This window comes from Desmodus rotundus, chromosome 1, assembly GCF_022682495.2.
Source record: "Desmodus rotundus isolate HL8 chromosome 1, HLdesRot8A.1, whole genome shotgun sequence".
Taxonomy (NCBI): domain Eukaryota; kingdom Metazoa; phylum Chordata; class Mammalia; order Chiroptera; family Phyllostomidae; genus Desmodus; species Desmodus rotundus.
Genome location: NC_071387.1, coordinates 19,353,270 through 19,376,072, shown reverse-complemented (window position 1 = coordinate 19,376,072; position 22,803 = coordinate 19,353,270). Strand labels below are relative to the sequence as shown.

At 43.8% G+C, this 22,803-nt stretch overlaps 1 protein-coding gene across 1 annotated transcript; it reads right to left on the bottom strand.

The window, feature by feature from the left end:
* Positions 1-695: 695 nt before the first annotated feature.
* PTGR1 (prostaglandin reductase 1) lies at positions 696-21,290 on the bottom strand. Its single transcript, XM_024560128.3, has 9 exons — positions 21,181-21,290; positions 19,815-19,860; positions 18,022-18,078; positions 14,807-14,974; positions 10,850-10,967; positions 8,520-8,675; positions 6,526-6,634; positions 3,626-3,744; positions 696-952 (listed from the first exon to the last, which is right to left on the bottom strand). Exons 1-9 carry the CDS (start codon positions 21,284-21,286, stop codon positions 842-844), a joined length of 990 nt encoding a protein of 329 aa, XP_024415896.2. The 5' UTR covers positions 21,287-21,290; the 3' UTR covers positions 696-841.
* Positions 21,291-22,803: the final 1,513 nt, after the last annotated feature.

The window sequence follows — 22,803 nt, the reverse complement described above, 5'->3', positions numbered from 1 at the left end:
GACATCGTCACGCCCAAGAGCATGGTCCCTTTGCATATGTTGAAGTCTTTTGTGTCCCTCAGTGATGTCTAAAAGCTTTCTTCATGTAAATCTCACACATTTTTGTAGGCTTTATGTATATTCCCCTGTGTTCTTTGTAGCTGTTGTGAACAGGAGATTTCCTTCCTTGGTCTGTCCTGTGATGGGACTCACCTGCAGAGAGCCCTGAACATCAGCAATGAGTCTTTCTGGTGTAATCATAAGCAACAGGGGGTTATCTTAGGGCTTTCAAGTCCCCAATTTCTGCCGGGAGGTAGCTAACACCTATGGGTACCTACCATGTTTTTCAGACTATAAGACGCACCAGACCATAAGACAACCTCCCAGCCAGCCAGCCAGGCTACATTCAGACTATAAGATGCACCCCCCATTTTTCTCCCAAATGGGGTGTGTGTCTTATAGTCCGAAAAATACGGTAATATATGCATATGCCAGGCATTATGCTGGTGTTTTAAATAAATGTATATGTGTGTGAAGCAGATGGTACTTTTCTTACTTTACAAATGAAAAAAAAAAATCAGAAGTTCAAGGTCACAGAGGCCATACACTTTTGCACTCCAAAGCCACGCTTTTCTACCCTATCCCAGAAGGAGCTGTCGTAGGCAGTGGGGTGACTGACTGCTGTTCACAAGGAAATATTCATTCTCTACTGCTAATTACATACTACAGAAATGTACTTTATTAGGTGGCTCAAACTCATTACAACCATTCTTATAAAATGAAGGCAGTATACATTTTTACTAAATGGTTCAAAAGAAATTAAGTTATCCAAATGATTTCTAAATTCTATGCGTCATTTTTTTCATGCTTTCACTACTGCTTTCCCCAAGTTATCCCCTTTCAGCATTCCCATAAATGCGGCTGGCATGTTCTCAAACCCTTCAGTGATGTATTCATTGTACTGGATCTTGCCCTGTACCAAAACAACAACAGACATAATATTAATGTCCTATTCTGAACGACATACTTTTCTCATTGCAGCAACGAGTGTATCAGGTAGATCACGGGAAGTCTGGAGACCCGGTGACCCTAGTCATTTGGGGGCGTGATCCACACACACAGCGATGTAACAGATGACAAAGTACACGTAAGGATTTAACAACAGGCGTCAGATCACAGCGTAACCATGGGAGAAATGTCACAAGGAAGTGACTAAGTAATTCCTAAGTAAATTACATGGAAAATGTAATAATGTCGTGATCTCAAGAGAGAAAGGAGTGATCCTGGAGGGGGCCATCTGCATTCATCCTTCCCGGGACGAAGCTTCATTGCCCCTATCTGACCCCTGCCTGCGGAGGCAGAGCCTTGTTCAGGAAATGTAAATACCATGGCACCTTCCTAATCTGTCCTTCCTTCAACCTATGGTTCTTTTAATGTGTGTTTAACATTCATTTAGGAGTTTGGGAGGGAAGGGTTCATGCAGTGAGGAAGGTTCTTCATTCTCTTTCTCCTCCAAGGCACAGTCTCCTGAGTGGAACTAATTCACATTTGCAAGTCTCTCCAAAGGGATCTTACATGGAGACCTGAGTTACCAATGCCATTTTTTCAGCTAATGCATTCCAGTGATGGTTTAGCACCCTTCATGGACTTACAGAGGAACCATTTGCTTGCGGTCCCTCAACTAGTCAGTAGGGAAGCTGGTATCTGAAGCCTTGACTAGATAGTCCGAGTTCATTCCTTCTCTTGAAGAGGCAAAGAACCTGGAAAGGGTCAAAAGCTGTAATCCAGTTTGAGGGTTAAGACTAGAGGATGAATACCGATATTAAATGTTAATAATATGGGACCTTGGGGTATAGGATATGGGCTGCATGGGAACTCTCTGTACTTTGTGACTTTTCTGTAAATCTAGAACTATTCTAAAATAAAAGGTGTATTTGAAGAAGGTGAGAGGTGAGAAAAGAAATAAGTGGATGAGAAATTAGGCCAATTCACTACTTACTTAAAACAAACTATAATTAGTCTCACTTTGTTAGAGGGACACATTAGGGACACCAGCTTGGTGATATCTTGTTGTCAGCTGTGGCCATGGAAGCGCTAGATAAGGTTTCACCAACAGTGACGCAGAGGCTACACACTGGGAACTTAAAAATAATTCAACTCTTCCCAGCTTCCTGGAAAGAGCCCAGCCCAGGACTCCGTGTGCTAGACTGGGAAAAATGCCAGCCTCCTGTGGTCGCCAGAGGAGCAATCTATTTCTTTGAATTGAGAAGCGATCATAAAGCCAGCAATTAGGAAGTGTGATACCACCTTCCCCCTATAAAAACTAAAATAATGCTCCTTGGTTATTTAGATTTCTATTGACTAAAAAAAAACTTCACATGGTCTCAGGGGGAAAATGATCACAGCACAGGGCAAAGGGACTGGCTTCTTCCTCTGGATCTCAGACATGGCCTTAAGAAGCTCTAACACAGGACGTAGAAGAGCCAAATATTTGCCCTCATCTATTCGACAAGATTCATCTAATGCCTACATTGGTTCTGACACTATTCTAGGTGCTGAGGACACATCAAAAAACAAAAATGCATGAACGCATAGAGGTTACATTCTCATGGAAGGGAGGTGGACAATAAATGAATAAAGAAGTGAGTTGTAGTATACATAATATGAAAAGATGCTAGTTGCTATGGATAAAAGATAAGGAGGCTCAAGAGTTTAAAATAGGGTCATTGTAAAAGTTGCTTCATTCAGAAGGCAGGTTTCGGCAAAGACAGGAAGGAGGTGAGAGAATTAGGCAGTGACAAGGGGTGGAGAGGTAAGGGGAGGGACTGGGCGAGTGAGCAGAGTGAGTAAATTCTAAGGAAGGAAATGAGAGAGGTAATGGGGGATAGGTCGCAGGCAGCCTTGTAAGTTGTGTTCTAAGTGAAATAGGAAGTTTTGCAGGGTTTTGAGTGTAAGAATGACGTGGTTGGGTTTATGCTTTCAAAGACGACTCTGGCTGCTGGGCTGGCAAATGTCTGTAAGGGCACAAAGGTGGGGACTGATGGAGGCTACACAACATCCTAGACAAGTGGCGGCCTGGACCAGGGTGGTAGCAATGGAGCGGGAGGAGTGGTCAGATTCTGTATGTAATTAGAAGGTTGAGCCACCAGAATTTCCCAACAGATTAGAGATGGGGATCAGGGAAAGGAAGCAATCAAAGGTGACTTTAAGGTTTCCATGTGGAGGAACTGGAAGGGTAGAACCGCCCTAACTGAGATGGCGACGTCCATCTATGGAGCAGGTTTGGCAGGAAATATCAAAACACACTTCATGTCCGATACGGTGAGTCGAAGATGTGTACCACAGCTCCACGCAGAGCTGTTGAGCAGTTGAGCTTGGGGGAACGTGTAGGCAGGAGAGACATTTAGGGGCTGTCGGCCTACCAGCACTTAAAGCCATCAGGCTGGATGGGCTAACTAAGGGGTGGGTAGAGTGTGGACAGAGAAGAAAAGAGGCCCAGCGATCTGTGCAGAAGCCTGATGTATGGACTTCAGAGAGAATGGAAAGAGGGAGTGTAGACAACACTTCCAGGTATCTTGCTATAAAACAGGGAGCCGTGGGCTGTATTTGCAGTGGAAATTTGAAATCTGGCTCTGGAGGCCCTTACCTCGGTGACCCACTTCAGCAGGTCTTTCAGAGCCTTCTGGCGGACCTCTCCCTGCCAGCGGGTGACGATGAACCCTTCCATGCGGAGCTGCTGATAGATAATAAACTCTGGGGGCGGGCCTGTGAAGAGGAGGACACGTTTGGCAATAGGGCCCAGGGAGGTGGCCGTGGTGAAAACAAGCAGACGAGTCACGTCATTTCCTGCATTCTTTTTTGACCCACGGGGCTGCCCACACATCAACATGCCCTCAGTGGTAGGCAGAATGATGGCCTCTAAGATGTCCATGTCCTAATGCCCAGAACCTGTGACGATGGTACCTTACATGGCAAAAGGGACTTTGCAGATACACTTAAGGACTTGAGGTGGGGAGATTATCCTGTAGCATATACGTGGGCCCAATATCATCACAAGGGTCCTTGGAAGGGAGAGAGGGGTGCAGCAAAGTCAGAGTCAGGAAACAAACATGTCATGATGGAAGCAGAGGTCAGAGAGAGAGAAAGAAAGAGAGACGTGATGATCTTATGCTGCTGGCTTTGCAGATGGAGGAAGGGGCCAGGAGCCAAGAAATGCAGACTCTTTCTAGGCCTCTAGAGCTAGAACAGGCGAGAAAACAGACTGTTCTGGAGCCTTCAGAGGGAACACAGAGTGCTGACTCCTCTGAGACTTCTGACCTCCAGAACTGTAAGACAATACATTTGTGCTGTTTTAAGCCATCAAGTCTGCGGTGACTTGTTACAGCAGCCACAGGAAACAACTGGAGTCCTTGCACAGGTCAGACGGCCAGGGAATGGTCATCCTGGACATGCCAGAGGCAAGGCCCACCACCCTTCCCTAACAGGTCTAGGGAACAGCAAGAGGGCCTGAGGATAACATGAAAACATTTCTACACTGGCCAGAAATGAAGACCCTCACATTCCCAATGCTGTGTGAGAAAGAAAAGGTGGTAAGGTGGTCCGGTTTCTTTTCTCAAGGCTCTCAAGTGACCAGAGACGGAGGGGATGACACCTGAGCAAGTGCCAGGAAGTCAGGTTCAGTCAGGACCGGAAGGGACAAGATGAGTGGCAGAATCTATTTTCAGCATCTTTGATAACTGCCGTGGCCCTAGCCCAAAGTCCCTACTCACTGCTTTGAAGAAAGTAACATGAGCAGTCAGAAAATTGAGGCTTCAGCCTGGGCTAAAAGAAATTGATGAAAAGTGAGCGAGACACAGAGTGGCACGGGAGGGTGACACACCCACACTCTAGATGGGTCTTGCAGAAAGAGTGTAGCTTCAGAAGGCCCACCCCCACCACATTTCTTTTTCGAGTAACGGGTTGGAACCCTCGTTTCCTCATCTTGGGAGAAGATGAAATGCTGTTTCTGGGCTTGTCCACTCAGATGAGAATGTGGGTTTCTTTATTGGGAACCGAAAAAATATGTGGCACTGAAGTTGGGAGGCGTAATTACTCGCCTCTGAGCTACCCCAGCAGTGAAATACGTTAGGCTTTCTGGAGATCAGAAGCAGGGCGGCATCCTCTCTGTTTAAAATGGAATGGACGAGGCCAGCTGACATCTCGAAGACCTATCTGAGCAGCTGACCTTCCAAAGACTAATTGCTAAAAAAACTAAATCAAGTTACTGTCTCCAAAATATTTGGCTACACCTCACTGAACTGTGGTCAGGAAAATGTATCCTGGAGCTTTGCTCAACTGAGGGGCAGAAGATTTCTCATGATTCTAGCTTAGCATCAGTTAGAAAAATCTCAGGGTAAAAGGTCCCAAACAGTAAGATTGCCAAGTGAACCCGGAGTTTCCTTCTTGGGGAAGGTTGTGTCTTTGATTTTTCACAGCTCAGGAGGGAATCTACAGGTTGTCCCTCCTTCCTCCACCCCTTTCACTCTGGAGTGAGGGTGCAAATTATGTGTAATTAACTAGCAGGGCCATAAGGTTTCATTCCCATGAGTCAAGCCCATCCCAGAATGAAAAACCAGTCTATTTATGGTCGCCTAGATCCTGAAAACAATCTGGAAGATTCTTTTCTGTTCTTTGCCCCTTCTATGGACCACAGTGAATCTGTTATCTCGCCAACAGCACAGAATATTGTAGCAGAAAAGGACTCGGTGTGAGTTGTTCAGAAGATTTGTCTTTGTTTTGAGTCTGTTGCTAATAGGATTTGAAGTTTCTGGTCTGCTCAGCCATTCAGTGCCCCATTCTGTGAAACAGGAGGCCTAGACAGCATGTCGCAGAGACAGGGAGCTAAGGAGCTCAGTTTTCCAGCTGACGCTGCTTTTAGACTGTTACAGGAATGGAGGTGGGAGGGGGCGGACTCAGCATAAGGAAGTGAAGAAGTGGGGGGTGGAGGGCATGGAGGGGCTCAGGAGAGGCAAAACAAGGACAATCAAAGAAGGGTGGGGGTGGTGAGTTTCCACTCAAAGGGAAATGCACGCTCCTTTCCCTTTGAGTGGAAACTGTCAGCTTGGGAGGCCAGGGTGTCCCGGGGAAGCACTGCCCACCACTGCCTGCAGGAAAGGGCAGCCTGCTTTCCCCGTCGCCCCCATCAAGTCACCTTCTGCTCATACTCGCACCTCCAGCAATATCCCGAATGTCCTGAAAGACCCTCATATTTTACCAGCCAGGCCAAGGCGGGCAGTTTCTAAATCAAATCATGGCTGTCTTTTCACAAGTTTTCAGGAGGTAGATAAAAACTAAAACTTTTAGTATGTGTTTGTTCCATATTTTCAGATCCTGTTATTTCTTTCCATAAAAGCATAAGCTGATAAATACTGTTTCATCAAGAATGTCAGAAGTCTTTTAAACATTTTGATAGTCACTAAAATCTTTTTAATACTCTCATGCCATATCTGTGAATCTTCTCCTTGTCCAGTCTTCCTACGCCTGTGCCCACGTGCAGGAGCCCATTACCTGGGGGAAGTGGACGAGTGAGGTTATATGTAGAGATGGCCCCGCATAGAGCAATTCTTCCGAACTTCTTCATCTGGGGGATAACAACGTTTGAAAATTCTCCACCTACCTAAATAGGACAAAAATAAAAACACCCTTAAATAATCTAAACACTAGAAGATTAAAAAATTATTCATTTACAATCATCATTTCACATTACTTGCCTTAGCAGCAAAAGCCCAAGTGGCAAAAGAAAAATTAAATTGGGCCACCAAAACTGAAAACGTTAGCGCTTTAAAGGACACCGTCAAGAGAATGAAAGGCAACTTACAAAAAGAACAGGAGAAAATATTTGCAAAACATATGCAGTGACTCCTCATTATTACTGGATTCCATATTTGTGAACTGGACTGCTTGCTAAAATGTACGTATAACCCGCAAATCAATACTCACAGAGCTTTCCCAGGTTGGTTGAAGACATATGCAGGGCAGGTAGAGATGCAGAGTTCCCAGCCAAGGTCAACCAAGGCCATGGCTCTGCCTTCTGTTTTCAGCTCTCTTAGGGAGATTCACCAGAGGGTGAAGACAGTAGGGGGCAGTGCCTTAGTTCAAGAAGTTCCGGCTCTGGAGCCATTTGGATGGAATATGAACCCCAACTTTAGAAGGGTTAGTTCGTAGGGCAGCCTCAGGCAAGTTACTGAACATTTCACTGAACCTCATATTCTCTTTTGTAAAATAAAGAAAATGGAAGCCACAGGGAAAATTGTTTTGGGATTTAAGATGGTAATCTCTGTAAGATGTGTACATATACCTACATACTTTTTCTAGGAGCAATGAATGGATGGTTCAGTGACTTTACAGAACATACCTACCAGGAAAACCAAGAACTGATTGTATCTGATAAGGAACTTGTATCCAGAATGCTTAAAGAAGCCTTACAACTCAATGAATAACCCAATCAAAAAATGGGCAAAGGACTTGAACAGATATTTCTCCGAAGAAGATATATAAATGGCCAATAAGCACATTAAGAGATGCTCAATATCATTGGCCACTACAGAAATGCAAAACAAATCACAATGAAATTATCACATCAAACCAATTAGGACAGCCATAACAACAACGATAGATCGCAAGTGTTGGTGAGGATGTAGGGATACTGGACCCCTCGTATGTTGCTAATGAGAATGTAAAATAGTGCAGCCGTTTTGCCAAATAGTTTGGCAGTACCTCAAAACGTTAACCATGAAGTTACCTTATGACCTGACAATTCCACTCGTGGGTGTGTACCCAAGAGGAATGAAAACAAAAACTTGTACAAGAATGTTCACAGCAGCATTATATAATAGCCAAAGTTGTAAATAACTCAAATGCCCATCAACTGATGAGTGGATAAACAAGACGTGATATAGCAATACAATGGAATATTATGTGGCCACATAATAAGGAATGAATCACTGACACATGCTACCACATGGATAAACCTCAAAAACATGCTCAGTGTAAGAAGCCAGTCACGAAAGACCACTCTGGGGGGGAAGTGGGTAGTGAATGCTAGTAAGTACAGCATTTCTTTTTAGTATGACAAAAATGCTCTAACATTGATTGTGGTGACAATTGTACAATTCTGTGACTACACTAAAAACTATTGAGTTCTATATTTTAAATGGTGACATATCACAATAAAGCTTTTTTAAGGGCTTCCTTTATAGATTTTTTAAAGGCTTTATTTATTTATTTTTAGAGAGAGGGGAAGGGAGGGAGAAAAAGAGGGAGAGAAACATCAATGTGTGGTTGCCCTCCACGTAGCCCCCACTGGGGGCCTGGCCTGCAACCCAGGCATGCGCCCTGACTGGGAATCGAACCAGCGACCCTTTGGTTCACAGCCCACACTCAATCCACTGAGCCACACCAGCCAGGGCTCTTTATAGATTTTAGATGGAAACTCCAGAAGTATATTCCCGTGCATAGTTACTTTGTTAGTAAATCATACTTTAAATCTAATTTGTACTTACATTATCAAAATAACAGTTATAGCCATCAGGAGAAGCTTTTTTCAAAGTTTCTTCCAGAGATTCTACTGTCTTGTAGTTAAAGGCAACGTCAAATCCAAGCTTTTTAAGGTAGGCAACCTTATCATCAGAGCCTGCCGCTCCGACAACTTTGCAGCCCTGAGTGGGGAAAAAATGGAAACGATTTATAAGTCACAAGCATAGACCAGCCCCACCCTCCGGGCCTAATATGGCCCGGTTCCCCTAGAACTCCCTCCAAGGTGCTGAGCCACACATGAGGATACCACAATGGGCCAAAAGGCCCCAAAAGTGCAATTAGTCCCTGAACCGGCCTACACCCCAAGAATAACTTCAGCTCGCCTCCGACTGCCCAGCACATCCTTTCTATGTTTGCGTGGTTTGCAGTTAATTTCAACCTGCTGTCTTGACAACACATTCATTTGCCTCTTGTTTCTTTATTTTGGGGCTTCTCTTCCCTGCGCTGACTCGCATGCTATCTCTTGGAGTCATCGTCCGTTAGACTATTATTATGGCTCAGATCTGGGACTCTCATTTCACAGACAGCCCTCCTGGTAACGGCCCTTGTATTGTCTGATTTGGCCCAAAGCATTGGACTTGATGCTGCTTAATCTCAGAGGAACTGGAGAACATTTTGAAAAGCACCTTCAGAATGAGACTGGAGATTATGTTGGCACATGAAAGTAGCTCTTCAGAAAGCTCTCTTATATTCTGAATGTATCAGGAAGACCAGAACATGAGCCGCTGTGCACTTTCAGTTGGGGAAAGACCTTTGGGGTCACACATGTAGCCATACAAACAGCGGTTGCTATGTACTGTCTCCATTCCTCCATGATTCAAGCAAAAAAACTCTTTTACAAAAGCTGCATCCTCTGTGCTTTTGCCTTCTAGCCCTATACACTCACAGGACAATCTCATTTTCTCTGACCTCAGTGCCTCCTTCACAGAGAAGATTCCCTCATCTCTTAACTCCAGCCTGTGTCTCTCTTCTGAGCAACTTCCAAATCAGTATTTCCAACCCCCTTCCCACAGAGAGCCTGGAGGGACCCCATAATCAGTGTGTCTAAAACAGAATGTCTTCTTTCCTTCTTTGTCTACTTGTCGCTCCTCTTCTAGTCTCTATTGTAGTGATCCGTACCACTCCGCTATCCGAACCTGAGGCATGCGGACCACAGGAGGTGTGTTTTGTTCCCTTTCCAGCCACATCCAATCACCAGGTGTTACTTTTTGTTTGTTTGTTTCTTACCAAACATCCTTAAAGCTTGTCCTGACCTCCAATCTCTTCTGTCAGGGCATCACAATTTTCGTCTGAATTATTGTTAAGAGTCTCCTAATCGGACTCCTTGTCTCTAACACTTCGTCCCTGTGAACTGCGAACCAAGGCTGAAGTGACATCTCTAAAATGCAGAACTGACCAGGTCTCTCCTTTAAGGGTCCACACGTCATTATCTGCAAAGTTTACCTGGTAACTGCTGAAATGCCATTTGATATATGCAACATCTCTTCCTATTTATTTACTTACTTGTAAATAAATTCTTCCTGCAACCTCCATGGTAGCCTCATCTCTTATTTGTATTCCAAGCTCCCATTAGCACTGGAGACCAGCCTGAATCCTTGGCTACTGGCTGTAGCCCTGTATTCATCGGTATTCCACCTAACTCTTTCCCTAGGAGCTAGGTTCTGAATTCTGCCTCCCAGCCTCTAGCAAAGGACCAGCTAAGCCAGATCACCTTGGAACACTCCCACTGGGGGTCACATCCTGACTGTGTTTGGGCTGCCTGCTTCCTGTACCCCGACCCTCACACCAGATCTCTTGAATACCGACACCTGGCCAAATCAAAGCCAGTGTTTCCACGCCCTTGGTGCCTCCCAGGGGTGAGTCCCCAAGCCATGGCGCCCCCGCTCCGGGCTGACTGTGGTAGCCTTTGCAGTGAGGCCATGTGAGTGATGGCTCGGTTGGCTGATCTCAAGCCCCTTCCTCTGTTGTTGGGGGAAATCATAAAGAAAGGAGATAAGGCTATAACAAGAAATGTTTGGTAAAAACTATGAAAGTAGTTACCGCTTACAAACTCACTATTCTAGACAGAGGCCATTTATGATGATAGCTGCAATGCTGAAAATAAAGCTCAAGTCTTCTTGGCTACACCATTGTCCTCACTCCCCCCATTTCTCAATCATTCTCAATCTTCAATTTCTGAACAAGAGCCACGAGACTGAACTCTGAGACCAGGGGAGTCTGCTGTGTCTGCTGTTGCATTCCCAGCACTCACGGTGGCTGCGGAGTAAAATGTTTGCTCCTGGGAGAGGGCACTTACCTTGAGCTTAGCTATCTGGCCCACTACAGAGCCCACGGCCCCTGCGGCTGCATTCACCAGAACTGTGTCTCCACCCTTCGCTCCGCAGATGTCCAGCAGGCCGAAGTAGGCTGTCAGGCTGAGGAAAGAAAATTAAGGATATGTGGACGGATATGTTGCTTTGCCCTATAACTCATTCAGATACACCCCAAAGACCTTCTCAGCAGCCCACTGCCACAGATCCAGGTAAAAGAAAACAAGAGGAAATAAATATTCCCAGTCACTAATAGTCCACCTCCTCCTTCCCTCTTGCCTCCCCCAAACAGAAATAAAGATGACGGGACTACGGTGGGAACGGAGAAGTGGCTGGACCAGGGCTGCATCCTGTCTATCACCAGGTCAAGTCTCAGGGGTGAAAGAAGACAGGTCCCCCTTGAACTTCAGGCGTCCAAGAACAGAGAGCTCGTGCCTCATTCCCACGTAAGCCCTAGGGAGATGGCAGGCTTCATGGGGAGAACCTGTGTCATCCTGGTGTGTCGCCACAGAGTATCGGGGAGAAACACCTTGCGTGTCCCATGGCTCCAGGGCAGTACGGTAAAACTCCTGAAAGTCCCTCCTCTCGCCACGATGGGAGGTTGAAGTTAGCTCACGGGGAAAGCACCCCCAGGTCTGCAAAGCTGCAGCTCAGACAGCACTGAAGGGGAGCGGGTGAACAGACCACCGTGTGGCACTGGGTTGGCAGATTGGAAGAAGGCGTGGCTTAAGACACAATGGGAAAAGTTACACTTTCCATGGGAGACCAAATTTAAACTAAGACAGATCAAGTTCAAGAAGTTGTTGTCCCCCTTCTACTGACACTGAGCTTGCATTAACCCTCAGAGCTTGCGTCAACCCTAGGGAAAAGAGAAAGGAAATTCTGAGCTTGAAACCTGAAATGATGTAGGAAGTCACTGAGTTTCTATTTTACTACACCAGCCAAAATGAGGGCTTGAAATACAGACACAGTGCAACAGAAAGACTTTAGGTCTTAGTTTGCAACCCTGAGCCTGAGCTAATGAAATCCATACCCATTACGGTGACCATTAAGCCACTTTCAAAATTTCAGACAAATTCATTCAATGTTATTTCTATGTAAACACACCCTACACATTGGTGTAACTTCAGCTTCCTTAGCCTCTGACTAAATCTGAGGGTCCATGAGAGCCAGGCACTGGAAGGAAAAGCAGTGGAAGGTACAGGGATCACTTTTTCCAAGGACCCAAATATCTAACAATCCCTTAACCCATTCATCAAAAGATGAATGGAGCACCATCTGCCTCAGAGTCGCCTGGAGTGTTTGTTAGAAATTCAGATTCCCAGGCCCCGCCCCAGACCCACTGATTTGGAAATTCTGGGATGTGGAAATCTGAATTTTAATAAGACCCCAGGTGATTCTTATGAATGCTAGCAACTGAGAACCACCGCTTCAATGAATGCGGACACCAGAACGTGCTGGGCAGGCGGGCCTAACCCCAAAGAGAAGCAGAGGGCACCTTTCTTTCCATGTCATTCCACCCATGACAACCAGAATCCCCCTTCTCCCAATCTACCCTGTAGGCACTTCCACAGTCAACTTTCTTTTTAGAGCAAGGGGGCGGGAAGGAGAGAGGAGGAGAAACATCAATCGGTTGCCTCTCATACTCCAGGGACCAAACCCCCAACCCAGGTATGTGTCCTGACCGGGAATTGAATTGGTGACCCTTTGCTTTTTGGGATGACGCCCAACCAACTAAGCCACACCAGTCAGGGCTCCAAGGTCAGCTTTCTATTCAATCTCTTAATCTAAGATTCCCAAGGCCTTTTCCAAATATCGCCAGCTCTTAAAAATAAAATGAAGATTACACAGAGAAGCCAACAGTAAAGACATTCTGGAGGGAAATTCAAGACACACTTTACACTAAGCAGGACAGAATCAACAGGCTGGACAGCAAAACACATGCATTCTTCCAACTCAACTGAGAAAAGAGAAAGTTCCTACTAAAGGCAATAATGCAATACTTTGGGGGGGAATGTTAAATCCGCAGAGCTTGAATAACTGAAAGACACCCCTAGGTTTCAAAGTTGAACTTCTTTTATAGTCCACGGCAGAAGTGCCAATATTCTTGAAGGGCTGACCTATCCCATTGATAAGTAGCTCATAATGGCAGGAATTCTCAAAGAATGGGTGGTTGTGTCTCTGCAGGAGGCTACGGACAGGCATGGCATCGCTCCTCCCTTTCCCTCACCGAGAACGTCTGGGAGAGGGTTGATTGCAGTAGAAACGCACTCCTTAGGGGCTTGGAACAGGTAAATAAGAAATATACGCAAAGGAATAAATTATCCTCTGTTGTAGGAGTCAAGGTCTCCTCATGTTTTCAAATCACTTTCTCCCCAACTCAGTCATAAGAGACTTTTTCTTAGGTCTCCTCATGCCTACCTTCACCCCTGTGCCCCGACACCTGGCTCACAATTTCGGGGGAAGGATGTGTGGGATAAAGGTGGGAGGAAGAGTTCTCACAGGTGGAGGGGACAGGGAAGGCAGGAACGACCAGGAAGCGCTGTAATTCTGTGTCGTGCCCACTAATTTAATGTAACATGGTATGAAGCATCCTCTAGTTTCACAGTGCTGTCTCTTGGCTGTGGCAGCTCTGCACAGTTCACACTCTGAGTGCAATATTATCTTGGCATATATGGGAGCGGTTTCTGTTAGAGGCTGACTGTGAGGGTATATATTTCCACTTCATTTTTTAAAAGTCCTTTAAAATATGAAAAAGAAAGAGGGAGGGCAGATGGGAAAAAGGAAGGAAGGGAGGGAGGGGAAAGATCACACAATGTAGTGAAAGAATGGAAATAAATGAATTCCAGGCTAGAAAAGTTTTGGGGATTCCAAGAGAGAGAAATTCAATTGGCCTTGCTTTTCCAAGGCATAAAAGGAAATACGAGGTCCAAAGTGCACCTGGGACCTGGGGAGTAGATACAGGGTGAATTGACTAGGAGTTTCCTGAGGAGTAGGGAGAACTTCCTAAGGCCAAGAGACACTTGAGTATTTTATATCTGTGCCAAGATGAGAGACTGAGCAACCCATACTTGTGATTCATCTTAGTTACCATATTTTGCTGTGTATAATGTGCACTGTTTTGCCCAAATTTTTGAGGGAAAAATAAGGATGTGCATGATACATGGGCAGCACGAAGGGTGCGCATTATACATGGGTAGTGCTAAGCTGTGGGTGCGCATTATACATGGCAAAATATGGTAATTAAAGTTCAGGTCCACTTGCCCCTCAGGAAACTCAGAAGTGTATAGGGAAGGGGAGGAAGAATACAGATACAGAAAAGTCAAGGTAGATTGAACTCTTTCCCTTTTTAACTTACGAAATGGAGGCAGAGATGAGTGATGGGTGAAGCTGAGACCCTCCCAGGGACAGGAGGAGGTGGTTCCCTTGAGTGACTGCTTGCCAGCTGCTTGAGAGGGACCGGGATCATGCCCCATGTTGCTTCTCACTCCTTCTTCCTCCTTGTACCTGAATGTGTCTGATCTGATTTTCTCTCTCTTTCGTTCAGTCTTGAGGCTAACTCTAGCCTAGCCCGTTCCTCCTCCCTTCTTAGTCCCATCGTCTACTCTAACCAGTCCCTGAACTGAGAATGACTTTTTTTTTTTTAAGGTTTTATTTATTTTTAGAGAGGAGAAGGGAGGGAGAAAGAGAGAGAGACAAACATCAATGTGTGGTTGCCTTTCATGTGCCCCCATCTGGGGACCTGGCCAGCAACCCAGGCATGTGCCCTGACTAGGAATCGAACCAGTGATCCTTTGGTTCACAGGCCATCACTCAATCCACTGAGCTACACCAGCCAGGGCAGAATGTCTTGTCTCCTCATACTGACCAAGTTTTGCACAAACCATTTTGTTAATGCAGAGTGTCAGGCATTCAAACAAATGACATATACCCACCCAACTCACCCCGGCATGCCAACCGTCCCCAACCTCAAAGACAGAGGTAACGTGTCTGGCCACTCCTCAGGCAGTGTCTCCAGTTGTTTTCCATCAGAAATGGAGTATGTTGTCCAGCCCGAAGGAGCTGAAACAATAGTTCCTGTTGGGAAGGCTGAGTTTTTACTTTCCACAACTCTGGAAGATAAAGCACAGCAAGACATGAGAAACCTCTTGCCTCTGCAGAGAGTCGGAATGCTGTGTGGTTAGCATACACAGGGAGCACTGAGGTGGACAGTCTGCGAATGAATACGCTACCCACATCTCCCCATCTCAACTCTCAGCCATTGGTCTCTCCTTGTTCTGAAGAAAATATATGGACCGTCAGAGAGGAACTCTCTCAACTGGTCCAGCGTCTGTCCCTGTCCTAACCCACTTCTCCTTTCTATAAGAAAGAGGTGTCCATCCTCTGTCTCAACATGCCCTGGACACCAACCAGTTCCTTATATTCTTCAGGGCTCACCCTCCATTTTTTAGCCCTTCTTTCCTCCTGAATCGTTAACATTTTCCTCTCCACTCTTCCTTTCCCTTAGTATGTCAGTATGCTCAACTCCCCCATTTTACAATCCCATTTTCTCCCTCCCTCCCTCCAAAGTAACACCCCTACTACTCCACTAAGGTCATGACTACCCTCTGATAGCAAATCCAGTGGACACTCTTCATTCGTTATCTGATTTGACCTTTCTACTGTACCCAACACCCTGGGTCACCCAACCTCTTCCCCATTGGTTTTTACCTCTCCCTCTAAGCTGCTCCTTTTTTGTCTCATTTGCTGATTCCCTTTCTTCCATTGCCTCACATTCTTACCATTTTTTACTATTTCCTCCCGCCCAGATCATAAATTTATTAATATATAACATACATTTATTTTAGAAAATTTAAAACATATAAAATAAAAATATCAGTTCTAATCCTATGAAACAAAGATAACTTGTAATATTTTGTTGTATTTTGTGGCAATCTTAATGATTTATTTTTAAATGTGTGTATGTTTATTTACATAATTGAAGTAATTTTATGTTTTGTAGCCTAATTTTTCTTTCTCAACATTATACTAGTCTATATAAGTTGTACTTTTTCTCATGTTAGTAAGATCCTTCAAAAACTATAATGAATTTAATTATTTCTCCATTGTTAGACATTTATACTACTTCCAGTATTTTTCCTCATGTAAATCAGACTTCAATTTATATTCATAAAAAAGAACGTATTATTTTCTTAGGCAGTATTTCTCTAAATGAAATTACTAGGTCAAAGAGTATTAAAACATTTGTAACTGTTGCTGTATATTCCTTTCTGGAAGGTTATGCCACCTTTTGCTTCTACACTCAATGTATGAGAGTATCACAACATTTCTATTATTGAGTATTATGAAAAAAAACCTTTGCTAATTCAACAAACACAAATATATGTTCATTTCTTTACTAGCAAGAAATGTGTAGGATCTATATGAAGAAAACTATTAAATAGGCCATCACACAAAAATGGATAAATGGGGAGCTATAATTTATATTTAGAAATATTGTAGAGATAGCAGTGTTCTCTAACTGAATCTATAGTCATTGAAGTCCCAGTAAAAGTCCAAGTGAGATTTCAATAAATGGTATAACTGACTAGTCATTTGAACATCATGTAAACACTTCAGTCCTCATCCCATAATAAAAATAAAATGACTCAAAGATTTAAATGTGAAAATATAAATAAAAATACTAGAAGAACACAAATATTTTAGCCATTTTGGAAGGGAGAATACCTTTAGCATCATGCAATGAAAGCAAAAAGCCATAATTACAAATATTAACAACTGCTAATGTTATTAATAATCGTAATTATTAATGATTACAAATATTAATAATTAAGATTACTCTCATAAAATGTTTAAACTATGACTGGACACAGGAGAAAGATAAAGATAAACAAAGACCCAACTATTTGCAAAAGTAATATTCCTAACAGATGAGAAACTTTTACAAATCAATATAAAAAAATGAAAAGACCTAAAGGAAAAGGGCAAAGGACATAAACAGATGATTCACAGAAGAAATTGATTATTAATTTACAAAAAGAATGTCAACATCACTAATAATGAAAGAAATGCACATTAAACCGAGCATAAAGTCCTCTCACATTGCCAAGACCAATGGCGAGCAGTGGGCATATAGGTGTGTAGCACACAGCGTGTTCAACCTGGTATTGCTGGGAGTAGAAACCCGCACAGTCACTTCAAAGACCAATTTATCACCAACTCTTCAAATTCAAAATGTGCATCTCCTTTGACCTAGAATCTATACTTCTGGAAATTTAATGTAAAAGAATATTCATCCAAGTGGTCAAAGAATATACAGATACGCACAGATAAGTGCACCATGTTCCTTGCAGAACTATTTGTAGTAAGAAGAAAATTGGAAACAGTTATCAGTAGTGGAGTAGTTAAGGGGCAGGTAACAGTGGCATAATTGGCAGCCATTAGAAGATAGGTAGAGCCCTGGCTCGTGTGGCTCAGTGAATTAAGTGCTGGCCTGCGAACCAAAGTGTCGCTGGTTCCATTCCCAGAAAGGGCACATGCCTTGGCTGAGGACCAGGTCCCCAGTAGGGGGTGCTCGAGAGGCAACCACACATTGATATTTCTCTCTCTTTCTTCCTCCCTTCCCCTCTCTAAAAATAAATAAATAAAATCTTTTTTAAAAAAAGAAAATAGGTAGTATAATTATATACTATCAACAAAGGATATCCATATCATATTGAGAAAAAACATTTTGCTGAAGAGCTTTTAATCCCATTTTTAAAAATTATGTTAGTATATACTAAAAATTGTTTGAAATAACAATACATTAACTACAGTCATCTCTAAGGTTGAGATGATGTGGGAACTTCCAGTTTCCAACATACAAATTTTTTGTTTTACTTGATTTTTTATAAAATAATTATGAACTGGACAGATACTTTTTTTTTAGTAATTAAAAGTAAGGATAGCAAAATGAAATTGAAATGATGACAATTTCACAGCCCTTCTTCCCTTCCCATTGGTCAGGAAAAGGCAGAATTCCCAAGTTGCTTCGGCATTCAAACAATGAGTGGACTACAAATGCTGAAGGAATTGTGGGAGCAATAGACAGAGACAGGGCCCAGCAGAAGGTAAAGGGGAGACATATTTTCCAGACACTGGGACAAACAGAAATAACTACCTGGCCACTTGCTCCCCCATCATTGTATCACCCTCCTTCAATCTTTTGGCCGCCAATCTGGAAAAAAAAAATTCCATGCTTAATAAATAAGAGCATCTGGGAAAAGCTGTCCTGAGTTTCAAGCCAAATGTTTAACCACTGGGGAAGTATGTGCAGAAAGGAAACTCCGATACGTGAGGGCAGTCCAGCTGCGTGAACTGTGGGAGGAAAGCTGTGACAGGTGGTCCGGTGCTGGGACCCCAGAGGAGCATTCTGGTGATACTTTTCCCTGAAATGAGCATGAGAAACTTACCATAATGCTCCATTGTGGGTGAGTTTCCACCAATGACTTTAAAAACATACGGTAACTCTAGTATCACTGGGTACATGTTATCCCAAACACTAGCTGTGACACTGTGATTTATAATAAAAGTATATGTTTGGTCTGTGTCCTCCTTTCTGGCACAGAGCTCCCCAAACTCTTGGAATTTGCTAAGTGGTGGGAGCCTTAAAGGTCTTTTGTTATGTTAACAAGGTGACTTTAGGAAAGAACATCCACCAGAAGATCAAGACTGAGGGTTAGAACTTTTCTTCCATCTACATCCTTTCCCCGAATGGGAGAGGAGTTGAGGGTTGAGTCATTAACTAATGGCCAATAATTTAATCAATCATGTCTTTGTAATGAGGCCTCCATAAAAAATCGTCCATAAGGACAAAGTTCCAATAGGTCTGTGTTGGTGAGCATGTGGATTCATGGGGAATGCAGAACCCCTGGAAAGGGCAGCGAAGCTCTGATCCCTGTCCCCATACCATGTTCTGTGCATCTCTTTCCTCTGGCTGTCCCTGAGTTACATTCCTTTATAACAAACCAGCGAGTCTGAGTAAACTGGTTTCCAGATTTCTGAGCTGCTCTAGCCAATTAATCGAATCCAAGGAGGTTGTGGTTTAGAACCTCAGCGCTATAGCGGTCGGTCAGAAGCACAGGTAATAACCTGGACTTGCAATTGGTGCCTACAGCGGGGTGAGCCCTCTTGTGGGAATGAGCCCTTAATCTGTGGGATCGAACGCTATCTCCAGGTAGGTAGTGTCAGAAGTGAGTTGAATTGTAGGCACTCAGGTGTTGTCTAAGCTTTGAATATCAGTCAGTTATTTTTTTAAAAAGTTACTTAAAGGAAAGACGACTATATTACTGTATTTTGCTGTGTATAATACACACTTTTTTGCCCAAATTTTTGAGGGAAAAATAAGGATGTGCATTATACATGGGTAGTACTAAAACGTGGGTGCGCATTACACACGGCAAAATTACCTAGGCAAAAAATTGCTGAGGAGTCTGTAGCCCAGGAAGGCTTTTATTCTCTCCCCTCCTGGAGTATTTATTGAGTACATAGTTTGAGTCAGCTGCAGATTACCCAAATTGAAACAATACAGGGAGATAGAAGGCAAGAAAATCTAACTTTAGTCTTAGTATCTCCCTCTACTCAAGTTACTTGCCAGTAGTGAAGTGGACAACTTGGAGGTGGGCTTCTTTTTCCTTCTAATTTTTCTGGAAGCAATTCTGGTGAGCAATGAGAGGCAAATTGTGGGCATTAAGATAGCTGATTGTGAAATGAGGGGACCGGTGTAATCCGTCACCAAGCTTCTCTAACCTTGGCCTTGCACAAGGTGAGCACCCACAAATCCCACCCCTGATGCTGTACTGGGAGAATCAGGGGGAAATGACTGTTCTGAATCTGTTGGATATTTTCAAAGATGAACGACTTTAAAAGAGGGTCTAACGCACAATATGAGAATTTTTAGGAGGGAAACAATACCTCATGTAAGGATCCACCGTGAGGAACAGAGCTTCCAGCAGGACCTCTACAAAAAGAAAGCATTCCACAGGCAATTAGAAACTGGAGGCCTGACGCCTTCTGTAGTCTGACATTCTAAATAAACAGATAATCTTTCGGCCTCAGGGCTGCCCTCTCCTCTGTGCCTTCTGTCGAAGAGGCAAGAAGGACTCGCACATCTGGCCCGGCCCAGCCAGTTGTTGTCGATCATCATCATCATCATCACCATTATCGTCATATTTACTCAGCACTCCATGCTTTTCATGGACTATGTCATATGATATTTTCACCAATTATTGTTTTCATGTTATTTAAGCTTAGGTTCAGTGACTTGCCCAGGGCCGTGTTTGTAACCACCATGTTACAGGGCTCACAGAGGGATTCATTACCAGTTCCAGTTACTACGAAAGAATGTGCATGTTGCTGGACCTTCTGTACACATTCCCTGGGATTCTGCAGTTGAGTCCTGGCTATCCCAATTTAGCTGGATCGACAACTTTGCCATGCTACTTGATTGCATGCCCTTTTTGCAAAGCTAACCTACTTGGAAACACCCTTTACAGACACTCCTTGGAGTCTGCTCTACAAAGCTCATTCCAAACATGTTTTGAAGTATGTTGCCATTTCTCCCCTTAGATTTCTTTAGGTCTGACTTGAACAGACCCTTCCCCCAAGTGGACAGATGGCCCCCCGGTGAAGGGGGAGGGTTTTTATCTCCTGTCACCTCACAGAGAGAGTCTGAACTCCACACACAGACTGTGTGTCTCCACCCCACTGCCCTCATCAGACTCACCAGGGCAGAGGAAACCCTCCCGTGGTCGGGTCAAAGTCATGACGACGAACGCACCCAGGCATGAGTTTCAATTACCAAGAAAGAACAGGGACCCTCCAACATGAACGCAAGGTTTCACACAGAGAACTTTGAAAAAGTCTCCATGTCTGCTTGCAAAATGGCCACAAGTACCTCCCATCTCTGCGTGGGCCTCTCTGCCATTCCTCCCAACAAGAAGTCCATTTCCCTTCCCTAGACCTGGGCTTGGCTATGTGACGTGCGTGGACAAGTTTACTAGCAAACACGACCCAGGTAGAGGTTTGAAAAGTACTTGCACATTGGAGTTTGGCAATTCTTGCTGCTCTAGATTCAGGTGGCCGCTGTGAAAATAAACAGCTCAAACTAGTCTGCTGATAAGGCCACACATAGGAGAAATGAGGCATGAACGGAGGCCACAGAATTGTTTACAAATAAATGATTGTTGTTTGAAGACACTAAGTTTTGGGGTAGTTTGTCATGCAGCAAAGGCCTACTGATACAACTTCCTTTAACTCAAATCATACGATTATGCCTTACCTCCATTTTTTAAGGGCGGGAGTTCAACTGTCTTCATCTCAAAGTCACCGTTTGTAGGGTGGCCTTCAAAGTGCTTCTTCAAGGTCCAGCTCTTAGCACAAACCATCCCGACGCTGCTAGAACATAGCAAACACGTAGTCAGATGTCACGAAGTGACTGGATTAGTACAACTCCCTTAGCCATGGCACTGAGGCCGGACAGCCGGGTCTACCCACCATTCACTTCTCATTTTTAGCATTTAGCATCAGTCACATTTATTTAGTAGTCACTGCTCTTGTTGCTATGCTAAGCACTTCATGTGCATCATTTCATTGTATCTTCCTAAAGTTCCCTATACGATAGGCATTATTATCATTGCCAGCATACAGTGTACAGAAGAGAAAACTGAGGCTTCCTTGGAAATCTTCAAGGCCAGGAAAATGTAATCCAACACAGAAATTCTTCCCAGCCAATGCTAGGGTACTGAACAGCTAGCTACCTGGTATGCAAATACTCCACTTCTCATTGCACACCATGTGAAGCCTAAGAAACACAGTGTCAAACACAAAGGACCGACTGGGAATCTATGCACATCTTTCAAATGGATAGAGCAGTGATTTTCAACCTTTTTTTATCTCATGCACACGTAAATTAATTACTCAATTTCTTTCTGAGGTACACCAGAAAATATGGCATATTCCAGAAAATATAATTTTTGCTGATTCGACCAAAAAAAGGTATATTCATTTTGCCATGTATAATGCAATTTTTATTGCCCAAATTTTTGAGGGAAAGATAAGGATGTACATTATACATGGGTAGTACTAAGTCTGTATCTATATAAGTGTGTTTAATTCTTTCATTTATGCTTATGCATTAAAAGTGTAACTCTAGAGCACGGGCTGGTGGGTCTCAGTGGATTGAGTGTTGGCCTGTAAACCAAAGTCTCTGGTCCCATTCCCAGTCAGGGCACATGCCTGGGTTGCAGGCCCAGGTCCCCAGTAGGGGGCGCGCGAGAGTCAACCACCCATTGAAGTTTCCCTCTCCGGCCCTTCCCTTCTATCTAAAAATAAAATCTCTTTTTAAAAAGTGTAACTCTAGAAAGCAATGATATCCATAGGCAAAATCATACCCTGGAATACGATAATCGGCTTTGTTTCTAAATATAAATAAATAATTGAATTAAAAAATTAAAATGAACGATTTTTTCCCCTTAAAGTCTGCGCTTAAAATGTAAGTGCATATTATACACGGCAAACAGTGATTTTGATTCATTCACACAGGATGGCTACTTTTGTGTTGCTTATTGCCATTTTTTAATTTAACAGTCTAAGGGAAAAGAGGTCACTATTTACCTAACGAAATAGTCAGGTATTGTATGTTTTAAAAATTCTTGTGGCACACTGGTGGAAAAATCTCTGGGACAGAACAACAGGTTCTAAGACAGTCTCAGGAACAACCGAACACCACCGAGTGGCGCTGCTGCTCCAACCCATTTTCAGGCTTGAGTTTTCTTTGGCACCCAAGGGGGAAACCCACACCAAATCCGGAGAAGCTCCTTCCCGGGGCACTGAATTGCCCGGCATCACTGGGAACCGCGCCCTCCCCACCAGTGATGCCGCAGCCGCGGGGGGGTTTCACTCT